At 49.0% G+C, this 11988-nt stretch overlaps 1 protein-coding gene across 2 annotated transcripts in view; it reads right to left on the bottom strand.

The window, feature by feature from the left end:
• The window catches only part of LOC5505864 (intermembrane lipid transfer protein VPS13A-like), a 78333-nt gene that overhangs the window by 17823 nt on the left and 48522 nt on the right, over positions 1 to 11988 (bottom strand). For both annotated transcript variants that reach the window (XM_048731024.1, XM_048731025.1), the window contains 9 exons: positions 11206 to 11310; positions 10428 to 10514; positions 9864 to 9932; positions 9384 to 9512; positions 9006 to 9139; positions 7757 to 7895; positions 6790 to 6909; positions 6068 to 6177; positions 5096 to 5252 (listed from right to left, as the gene is read on the bottom strand). In XM_048731024.1, coding sequence (XP_048586981.1) covers positions 5096 to 5252; positions 6068 to 6177; positions 6790 to 6909; positions 7757 to 7895; positions 9006 to 9139; positions 9384 to 9512; positions 9864 to 9932; positions 10428 to 10514; positions 11206 to 11310 — 1050 coding nt within the window. The remainder of the gene's footprint in view (positions 1 to 5095; positions 5253 to 6067; positions 6178 to 6789; positions 6910 to 7756; positions 7896 to 9005; positions 9140 to 9383; positions 9513 to 9863; positions 9933 to 10427; positions 10515 to 11205; positions 11311 to 11988) is intronic.

Genomic DNA, 11988 nt, shown 5'->3' with positions numbered 1-11988 from the left:
TACTACACCCCATCTTACACCCTAATAGCCCCCCTATACACCCCATCTTCCACCCTAACAGCCCCCTAGACACCCCATCTTCCACCCTAACAGCCCCCCTAGACACCCCATCTTCCACCCTAACAGCCCCCTAGACACCCCATCTTCCACCCTAACAGCCCCCCTATACACCCCATCTTACACCCTAATAGCCCCCCTATACACCTCATCTTCCACCCTAACAGCCCCCCTAGACACCCCATCTTACACCCTAACAGCCCCCCTATACACCTCATCTTCCACCCTAACAGCCCCCCTATACACCCCATCTTACACCCTAATAGCCCCCCTATACACCCCATCTTCCACCCTAACAGCCCCCCTAGACACCCCATCTTCCACCATAACAGCCCCTCTAGACACCCCATCTTCCACCCTAACAGCCCCCTAGACACCCCATCTTCCACCCTAACAGCCCCCCTAGACACCCCATCTTCCACCCTAACAGCCCCCCATACACCACATCTTCCACCCTAACAGCCCCCCTAGACACCCCATCTTCCACCCTAACAGCCCCCCATACACCCCATCTTCCACCCTAACAGCCCCCCTAGACACCCCATCTTCCACCCTAACAGCCCCCTAGACACCTCATCTTCCACCCTAACAGCCCCCCTAGACACCCCATCTTCCACCCTAACAGCCCCCTAGACACCCCATCTTCCACCCTAACAGCCCCCCTTGACACCCCATCTTCCACCCTAACAGCCCCCCTAGACACCCCATCTTCCACCCTAACAGCCCCCCATACACCCCATGTTCCACCCTAACAGCCCCCCTAGACACCCAATCTTCCACCCTAACAGCCCCCCATACACCCCATCTTCCACCCTAACAGCCCCCCTAGACACCCCATCTTCCACCCTAACAGCCCCCCTGGACACCCCATCTCACACACTAACAGCCCCCCTAGACACCCCATCTTCCACCCTAACAGCCCCCCTAGACACCCCATCTTCCACCCTAACAGCCCCCCTAGACATCCCATCTTCCACCCTAACAGCCCCCCTAGACACCCCATCTTCCACCCTAACAGCCCCCCTAGACACACCATCTTCCACCCTAACAGCCCCCCTAGACACCCCATCTTCCACCCTAACAGCCCCCCTATACAACCTATCTTCCACCCTAACAGCCCCCCTAGACACCCCATCTTCCACCGTAACAGCCCCCCTAGACACCCCATCTTCCACCCTAACAGCCCCCCTAGACACCCCATCTTCCACCCTAACAGCCCCCCTTGACAACCCATCTTCCACCCTAACAGCCCCCCTAGACACCCCATCTTCCACCCTAACAGCCCCCCATACACCACATCTTCCACCCTAACAGCCCCCCTAGACACCCCATCTTCCACCCTAACAGCCCCCCATACACCCCATCTTCCACCCTAACAGCCCCCCTAGACACCCCATCTTCCACCCTAACAGCCCCCTAGACACCTCATCTTCCACCCTAACAGCCCCCCTAGACACCCCATCTTCCACCCTAACAGCCCCCTAGACACCCCATCTTCCACCCTAACAGCCCCCCTTGACACCCCATCTTCCACCCTAACAGCCCCCCTATACACCCCATCTTACACCCTAATAGCCCCCCTATACACCCCATCTTCCACCCTAATAGCCCCCCTATACACCTCATCTTCCACCCTAACAGCCCCCCTAGACACCCCATCTTACACCCTAACAGCCCCCCTATACACCCCATCTTACACCCTAATAGCCCCCCTATACACCTCATCTTCCACACAAACAGCCCCCCTAGACACCCCATCTTACACCCTAACAGCCCCCCTATACACCTCATCTTCCACCCTAACAGCCCCCCTATACACCCCATCTTCCACCCTAATAGCCCCCCTATACACCTCATCTTCCACCCTAACAGCCCCCCTATACACCCCATCTTACACCCTAATAGCCCCCCTATACACCCCATCTTCCACCCTAACAGCCCCCCTATACACCCCATCTTCCACCCTAACAGCCCCCCTTGACACCCCATCTTCCACCCTAACAGCCCCCCTAGACACCCCATCTTCCACCCTAACAGCCCCCCTAGACACCCCATCTTCCACCCTAAAAGCCCCCCTATACACCCCATCTTACACCCTAATAGCCCCCCTATACACCCTATCTTCAACCCCAACAGCCCCCTAGACACCCCATCTTCCACCCTAACAGCCCCCCCTAGACACCCCATCTTCCACCCTAACAGCCCCCTAGACACCCCATCTTCCACCCTAACAGCCCCCCTATACACCCTATCTTACACCCTAATAGCCCCCCTATACACCTCATCTTCCACCCTAACAGCCCCCCTAGACACCCCATCTTACACCCTAACAGCCCCCCTATACACCTCATCTTCCACCCTAATAGCCCCCCTATACACCCCATCTTACACCCTAATAGCCCCCCTATACACCCCATCTTCCACCCTAACAGCCCCCCTAGATACCCCATCTTCCACCCTAACAGCCCCCCATACACCCCATGTTCCACCCTAACAGCCCCCCTAGACACCCAATCTTCCACCCTAACAGCCCCCCATACACCCCATCTTCCACCCTAACAGCCCCCCTAGACACCCCATCTTCCACCCTAACAGCCCCCCTGGACACCCCATCTCACACACTAACAGCCCCCCTAGACACCCCATCTTCCACCCTAACAGCCCCCCTAGACACACCATCTTCCACCCTAACAGCCCCCCTAGACACCCCATCTTCCACCCTAACAGCCCCCCTATACAACCTATCTTCCACCCTAACAGCCCCCCTAGACACCCCATCTTCCACCGTAACAGCCCCCCTAGACACCCCATCTTCCACCCTAACAGCCCCCCTAGACACCCCATCTTCCACCCTAACAGCCCCCCTTGACAACCCATCTTCCACCCTAACAGCCCCCCTAGACACCCCATCTTCCACCCTAACAGCCCCCCATACACCACATCTTCCACCCTAACAGCCCCCCTAGACACCCCATCTTCCACCCTAACAGCCCCCCATACACCCCATCTTCCACCCTAACAGCCCCCCTAGACACCCCATCTTCCACCCTAACAGCCCCCTAGACACCTCATCTTCCACCCTAACAGCCCCCCTAGACACCCCATCTTCCACCCTAACAGCCCCCTAGACACCCCATCTTCCACCCTAACAGCCCCCCTTGACACCCCATCTTCCACCCTAACAGCCCCCCTATACACCCCATCTTACACCCTAATAGCCCCCCTATACACCCCATCTTCCACCCTAACAGCCCCCCTATACACCTCATCTTCCACCCTAACAGCCCCCCTAGACACCCCATCTTACACCCTAATAGCCCCCCTATACACCCCATCTTCCACCCTAACAGCCCCCCTATACACCCCATCTTCCACCCTAACAGCCCCCTTGACACCCCATCTTCCACCCTAACAGCCCCCCTAGACACCCCATCTTCCACCCTAACAGCCCCCCTAGACACCCCATCTTCCACCCTAAAAGCCCCCCTATACACCCCATCTTACACCCTAATAGCCCCCCTATACACCCCATCTTCCACCCTAACAGCCCCCTAGACACCCCATTTTTCACCCTAACAGCCCCCCTAGACACCCCATCTTCCACCCTAACAGCCCCCTAGACACCCCATCTTCCACCCTAACAGCCCCCCTATACACCCCATCTTACACCCTAATAGCCCCCCTATACACCTCATCTTCCACACAAACAGCCCCCCTAGACACCCCATCTTACACCCTAACAGCCCCCCTATACACCTCATCTTCCACCCTAACAGCCCCCCTATACACCCCATCTTCCACCCTAATAGCCCCCCTATACACCTCATCTTCCACCCTAACAGCCCCCCTATACACCCCATCTTACACCCTAATAGCCCCCCTATACACCCCATCTTCCACCCTAACAGCCCCCCTATACACCCCATCTTCCACCCTAACAGCCCCCCTTGACACCCCATCTTCCACCCTAACAGCCCCCCTAGACACCCCATCTTCCACCCTAACAGCCCCCCTAGACACCCCATCTTCCACCCTAAAAGCCCCCCTATACACCCCATCTTACACCCTAATAGCCCCCCTATACACCCTATCTTCAACCCCAACAGCCCCCTAGACACCCCATCTTCCACCCTAACAGCCCCCCCTAGACACCCCATCTTCCACCCTAACAGCCCCCTAGACACCCCATCTTCCACCCTAACAGCCCCCCTATACACCCCATCTTACACCCTAATAGCCCCCCTATACACCTCATCTTCCACCCTAACAGCCCCCCTAGACACCCCATCTTACACCCTAACAGCCCCCCTATACACCTCATCTTCCACCCTAACAGCCCCCCTATACACCCCATCTTACACCCTAATAGCCCCCCTATACACCCCATCTTCCACCCTAACAGCCCCCCTAGACACCCCATCTTCCACCCTAACAGCCCCCTAGACACCCCATCTTCCACCCTGACAGCCCCCTAGACACCCCATCTTCCACCCTAACAGCCCCCCTAGACACCCCATCTTCCACCCTAACAGCCCCCCATACACCACATCTTCCACCCTAACAGCCCCCCTAGACACCCCATCTTCCACCCTAACAGCCCCCCATACACCCCATCTTCCACCCTAACAGCCCCCCTAGACACCCCATCTTCCACCCTAACAGCCCCCTAGACACCTCATCTTCCACCCTAACAGCCCCCCTAGACACCCCATCTTCCACCCTAACAGCCCCCTAGACACCCCATCTTCCACCCTAACAGCCCCCTAGACACCCCATCTTCCACCCTAACAGCCCCCTAGACACCCCATCTTCCACACTAACAGCCCCCTAGACACCCCATCTTCCCCCCTAACAGCCCCCCTATACACCCCATCTTCCACCCTAACAGCCCCCCTTTACATCCCATCTTCCACCCTAATAGCCCCCATATACACCCCATCTTCCACCCTAACAGCCCCCATATACACCATATATTTAACCCCAATAGACTTCCTATATAACCCCAACATTTCACCCTAACAGCTTCTCTATATCTAACCTCTATGTCGCTGAGCTTCTGTCGGAAGTTGGGCTCTCCTCCAACGGAAGTCACTTGCTGTACCCGCGTGTAAGCTACCTCGAGCTGCTCAGATATGCGCATTTTGAGCGCCTTCCAGCGACCCTTCTTCTTTGTCTCCTCCCAGATGATCTGGCTCCTAGAAGAAAGTGTTAGAACTCAGGTAAGAAGAGACAAAGATCTGACATGGCATAGCATGAATTGAAGACACTTTAACTACACCTTCTTCTATGAAGGTTTAGTTATAAATTAAAACCGGTTTAAAGGGCATGGCTACGGTCACGATGTAAAAAATGCTATCACTGTCTCAATGAGGAACCAGTGGATTGATCACAATTACGGCTATAATCAGCAAGTCACAGTCAGAGACACATACACGCTCAAAAGCTCACGATTAAATTCACGCTAATGACCAGGGGAAAAACTCACGCTCACTGTCACGTGATCAACATTAAAGTCATGCCTATGATCAGGGGAAACACACTCTCACAGTTACATGGTCAATGTTTAAGTCACCCTCACAGTCACGCAGTCAAAGGTTGAATTCAAGATCATGGTCGTATTGAAGGTCAAACAGGCTCGTGTCAAGGGCAAGGTCAAAGGCAAGGTCAAGGTGTATGTCACGGTGGCGTTCCATGTCACGGTCTATCTCACGGTGATGTTCCATGTCGCGGTGAAGGTCCGTGTCACGGTCTATGTCACGGTCTAAGTCAAGGTGACGGTCCATGTCACGGTCTATGTCACGGTGACGGTCCATGTCACAGTCTCTATGTCACGGTAACGGTCCATGTCACGATCTATGTCACGGTAACAGTCCATGTCATGGTCTTTGTCACGGTGATGGTCCATGTCACGGTCCGTGTCAGGGTCTATGTCACGGTTGCAGTCCATGTCACCGTCTATGTCACGGTCATGGTAAGTCAAATTCTATGTCACGGTGGTAGCGTTACTCACGGTGTTATGCCGATGTAGGCAACCTCGATGCTCTTCTCGTTGTTGACGAGGGACAAGCCAATTGCTTGCAAGTTCAGACTTATCTCCTGAGAGATGCGCTCAGGAACTTCCTACAAAATACAACAGGGAGAATTTTCACACTTTCGCAAAGGAGCAAGGCGATATTTTTGAGAGGATTATCTCTTTATACTGTCGCCAAGTAATTATGCAATTATGCAATTATCATGTAACCCACTGCTAATAAGTAACTCTGTCACGCAGGCATGTGTCCTATGTCACGCATCTAGCCATATGTGCCATAAAGGAGAGCGCGAAGGCGTCAAATGCGAACCACTTCTAGTCACTATAAACTAGTCTATATAAACTCACCACACGTCTAATGTCACGCAAATGAAAATAATTAATTGCAGTCACTTCCAGTCACGCAACTTACCGCTGGTCAAATGTCACAAAAATTATATCACACAAGCTACCACTTGTCTAATGTCACGCAACTCATCACATGCCTTACCTCACGCAAATTATCACAAATGCAATGCCACGCGACTAATTAAGTGGTATATGCTTCGCAACTTAACACTTGCCAAATGTCACAAAAATAATCACGCCCCTTTTTGTCACGTTACAATTTGTCTAATGTCCCTGAAATCATGTGTCGTCACGCAACCCACCCTTATCTTGTGTCACGCAACTTATCACGTTGCTTCTGTCACGCAACTTACCACTTGAGCCCTGTAGGCTAGTGTGAAGTCGTCAATAATGAGCAGCACTCGCTGTAGTCCGTCGAGGAAGGTCGCCCAAAAGTACGACTTGTCTTTGACCTCAAAGGCACCGTGGCCGACCTGTTACACGTGGTTAAGACAGCACGATTCAGTCGTATGCGACCTGCCTTAGCCCTGAATTACACACGATTTTCGTAGCATCGTAGCGGAGTCGCAGGCTGATTTACACTGAACGACTCGAGTTGTAGCGGGCAAGTCGTAAACGACTAAATCGTTTTCTAATGCAAGTTTTAGGCGCGCATCTGTCATATGAAGCACATAGAGACGTCGAATTATTATTTTTTTCAAACGGTTGAGTGAAAGTAAAGAATTCTTAGTAAATAGAAAAACAAGTTGCTGATTGGAGCTCGCGTGGTCCTGGGCGCGAATCACGGTTCTGTCTGCAAAAAGGGTTACCTGTCTACATATCTGGCGCACCAAAAAGCGCTGACAGAAGATGTATGCAAAAACAAAATCGATTTACTACGATTTTGTATTGTCTGCAACATAAGCAGGCGTGTGACGTCACTCGCAGGATATCGCTAAAGACGGCACGTCAAGTGACGACGAGTATGTGTTGCCTTGTGGAATATCATCCAGGATATGATTGTGAAATATGTTCATCAGGGGTTTTAAATGCACATATTCACCACCATGGACCGAAAGGCTCAATGAAAAACATATTCTTGCTCGTATCTTATTTGAAATCCTTCCGCCTCCTTACGCCTTGGGTAAGAAAAAAGTGCAACTCATCTGCTATTTACTTTATTCGAGTGTTATGCGAGCTTCCTGATCGAAAGTATTTACTACCTTATTTGGTCATACGACAACCGTTCAACTGTTTAAAGTGAAAAGGTAAAAGTGACTCCGGTTGGTCACAAAGCCCTATATTCGGCAGGTCACCAAAATCAACTACGAAAATACTCACGCCAATAAGATCCGTGATGCGTCTGTTCTTTTGGTCTTCACCCTTTGCGTACCACATGAACACTTTCTTGTCCATTGGACGGCCCCACGTGTACAGAATGCAGTTTCCTGGTCTTAGCACGTGCTCCGTGCTCCCTTCACTGCAATAAAAGATACTATTAGTGCACGTGTACAGAATGCACTTTCCTGGGCTGAGTACGTGCCCTGTGCTCCCTTCACTACATTATAAGATACTATAAGATACCACGTGTACAGAATGCAGTTTCTTGGGATTAGCACGTGCTTCGTGTTAAAACGATACCATTAGTCCACGTGTAGAGAATGCAATTTCCACGGTTTAGCACGTGTTACGTGCTATAACAGAACTAATGTAAGTCCATCATGGATTTTTCCATGATCCCTGCTCCTTCCAATACATTAATTAAGATACCACTTGGTCAAGAGCAGCTGTTCAGGAGTATCCCTGTGTCTCGACAATTTACCTTTACTGACCTTTTAACGCCTGACGTCACATGACTTGGTATACCACGTGACCCTTTTTTTTTCACCCTATACCTAATCTTTTTTTAACACCTGACCTCACGTGACTTGGTATACCACGTGACCCTTTTTTTTTACCCTATACCTAATCTTTTTTTAACACCTGACCTCACGTGACTTGGTATACCACGTGACCCTTTTTTTTTTTACCCTATACCTAATCTTTTTTTAACACCTGACCTCACGTGACATGGTATACCACGTGACCCTTTTTTTTACCCTATACCTAATCTTTTTTTAACACCTGACCTCACGTGACATGGTATACCACGTGACCCTTTTTTTTACCCTATACCTAATCTTTTTTTAACACCTGACCTCACGTGACATGGTATACCACGTGACCCTTTTTTTTACCCTATACCTAATCTTTTTTTAACACCTGACCTCACGTGACATGGTATACCACGTGACCCTTTTTTTTACCCTATACCTAATCTTTTTTTAACACCTGACCTCACGTGACTTGGTATACCACGTGACCCTTTTTTTTTACCCTATACCTAATCTTTTTTTAACACCTGACCTCACGTGACATGGTATACCACGTGACCCTTTTTTTTACCCTATACCTAATCTTTTTTTAACACCTGACCTCACGTGACTTGGTATACCACGTGACCCTTTTTTTTTACCCTATACCTAATCTTTTTTTAACACCTAACCTCACGTGACATGGTATACCACGGACCTTATTTGTGACGCCATACCTGTCTTGTTTGTAGCAGATCTCGAGGTCGGTGCAGTTCTCGATTCTGATTGGCGCCGCTCCTGCGTAGTACGGACAGAAAGTCATAATCGCGGCCGAGTCCTTGCTGATCATCTCCACACTCAGGGCGCCGACCTGGTAAACAGAACCCCGGTAAGCCGAACAATCAACACGAATAAGGACATGGCTTGGGAGATAAGGGGGGACCTGAATCTGGATTTCACGAACCCAGCACTTAAGTTTGGGATACTAAACAAACCTAAAAAAGCAAGGGATATGGGGACCTTGGGAACACGAACAATATCCAAGCGCAGAATGGAATGGAATGCACTAGAATACATAAAGGAGCAATAGGCAAGGAAACCTGCTTAACACTAACCTTGCCCTCCATCCGCAGCAGAATGGACACGTCTGGTTCGAAGTTGAAGCGAGATGACTCACGTGTGCTGTCTCCCAGTCGAACCACAAGGTCCTTGGGAGGTACCCTGGATGGCCAGAACGGAATGCACTAGAATACAAGCATAGCACATGATGGTAAACGATGGTCAGAACGGAATGCACTAGAATACAAGCATAGCACATGATAGTAAGGACGGCCAGAACGGAATGCACTAGAATACAAGCACAGCACATGATGGTAAACGATTGCCAGAACGGAATGCACTAGAATACAAGCATAGCACATGATGGTAAACGATGGCCAGAATGGAATGCACTAGAATACAAGCATAGCACATGATGGTAAACGATGGCTAGACCGGAATGCACTATAATACAAACACAGCACATGATGGTTAATGATGGGCAGACTGATGGTAAATCATACATAGACACGCTTGGTTTGACTGTTGCCACTTACCTCGCCTGGCTTGACTGTTGTCCAAATTAAATTGGAGTTGTCCGGGGCTTCACACAAGGAAACTGGGAACTACAACGAAAGTACAACAGGTAAAACAGCTTCCAATTTGTACCAACTACATGCAACATACATTAATATCTTTTGTAGCCCTTTGCAATGTCACTTTACTGTATTGTATTGCCAATGTATTGTATTGCCAACAGCCACAATCGCTATTAGTGTAAGTATCATTGTTTAACTTACCTCCGTGTGGTTATCGAATATATGGAAGTGTAATTATCATTGTTTAACTTATCTCCGTGTGGTTATCGAATGTATGGGAGTGTAATTATCATTGTTTAACTTACCTCCGTGTGGTTATCGAATGTATGGGAGTGTAATTATCATTGTTTAACTTACCTCCGTGTTGTTATCGATTATATGGAAGTGTAATAATTATCATTGTTCAACTTACCTCCGTGTGGTTATCGATTATATGGAAGTGTAATAATTATCATTGTTCAACTTACCTCCATGTTGTTATCGATTATATGGAAGTGTAATAATTATCATTGTTCAACTTACCTCCGTGTGGTTATCGATCAGATGGAAGGGCGTGAACTCCACCACCTTGGTCAGGCTGAAGTACGACAGAGTGATCTGTACACCAATCTGTTGGATAAAAGCAGGAAGGCCTTTAAGTCTGGACACTCTCTGTGAAGCTAACAACGTCATCCATGGAGAAAGTACAGGAATAGACTTCCATGTAAAATTTATCCATATAAATACGATCCAAAAAGGGTATAGTGTGTATCGTATCATCGCATATTATAACAGTAGCATCATACATCATTTCGTGTCTCTTCAAATCGTGTATTATCATATTACATGGTGTCGTTTCACATCGTGTAGGATAGTATCATATAGTGTAGTATTGCATTATCTCGTGTCTTGTCACGTTAAGTAAAATCATAACATGTTGAGTCGATTCAGATCGTGTCGTGTATCGTGTAAGCTCGTATAACATATCGTGTTGCTTCATATCGTGTAATATCGTTTTATATAATGTCGTATCATACACGCACTATTCTTGTCACTTTTTGTTGTACGAGACAAATAGATCCCATTATTTTATACGCAGAGAAGACCTCACAGCGTGTCATTGCAGTGAGCCCCACAGCTAGACTCTCGCTCATGCATGACTCGTGTTTTATTAAATATCTGTCTAACAATTACTTATAAACTATAATAAATATAAAATATATGTTGTTATAAACCACCGTAAATAAAAAAAAAACACGTAAACCAAAAAAAAAAAACACACACACAGAAAAAAAAAAACACAATTAAATAAACTGATCACCTCGAAATCCTTGTCGTCTTTCTTGATCTTGATGGACCCTCCGCTGCCAACAGTATCCAGAGAGAACTTACCGGACCATTCCGAGCCAGACATACGGACCCTTGTCTGTAAACATAAAGATGTGGTCATGTTAGAGAGAGTTGACAATTCTTAGAAAAGATGTGGTAGGAGTGATAGGAGTGTTATCGTTTCCTTTGCGAAGGCCTGGTCAAGATAAGAGGTGTAACCGTTCTCTGGTCGAGGATTTGGTCATGTTAGGGAGGGTTACCGTTATCTTGGCGAGGATGTGGTCATGTTAGGGAGGGTTACCGTTATCTTGGCGAGGATGTGGTCATGTTAGGGAGGGTTACCGTTATCTTGGCGAGGATGTGGTCATGTTAGGGGGGGTTACCGTTATCTTGGCGAGGATGTGGTCATGTTAGGGAGGGTTACCGTTATCTTGGCGAGGATGTGGTCATGATAGGGATTGTTTTCGTTTTCTTGGCGAACATGTGGTCATATTAGTGAAGGTTACCGTTTTCTTGGCAAAGGTGTGGTCATATTAGAGAGGATTACCGTTTTCTAGGCAATGATGTGGTCAGGTTAGGGAGGTTTACCGTTTTCTTGGCGAGGATGTCGTCATGCTAGTTAGGGTGACCGTTTTCTAGGTGTGGTCATGTTAGGGAGGGTTACCGTTTTCTAGGTGAAGGTGTGGTCATGTTATTGAGGGTTACCGTTTTCTTGGCGAGGATGTCGTCATGCTAGTTGGGGTGACCGTTTCCTAGGTAAAGGTGTGGTCATGTT

This window comes from Nematostella vectensis, chromosome 8 (genome assembly GCF_932526225.1).
Source record: "Nematostella vectensis chromosome 8, jaNemVect1.1, whole genome shotgun sequence".
NCBI lineage: Eukaryota > Metazoa > Cnidaria > Anthozoa > Actiniaria > Edwardsiidae > Nematostella > Nematostella vectensis.
The sequence above is the reverse complement of the archived record's forward strand: the minus strand, read 5'-3'. Positions and strand labels throughout refer to the sequence as shown.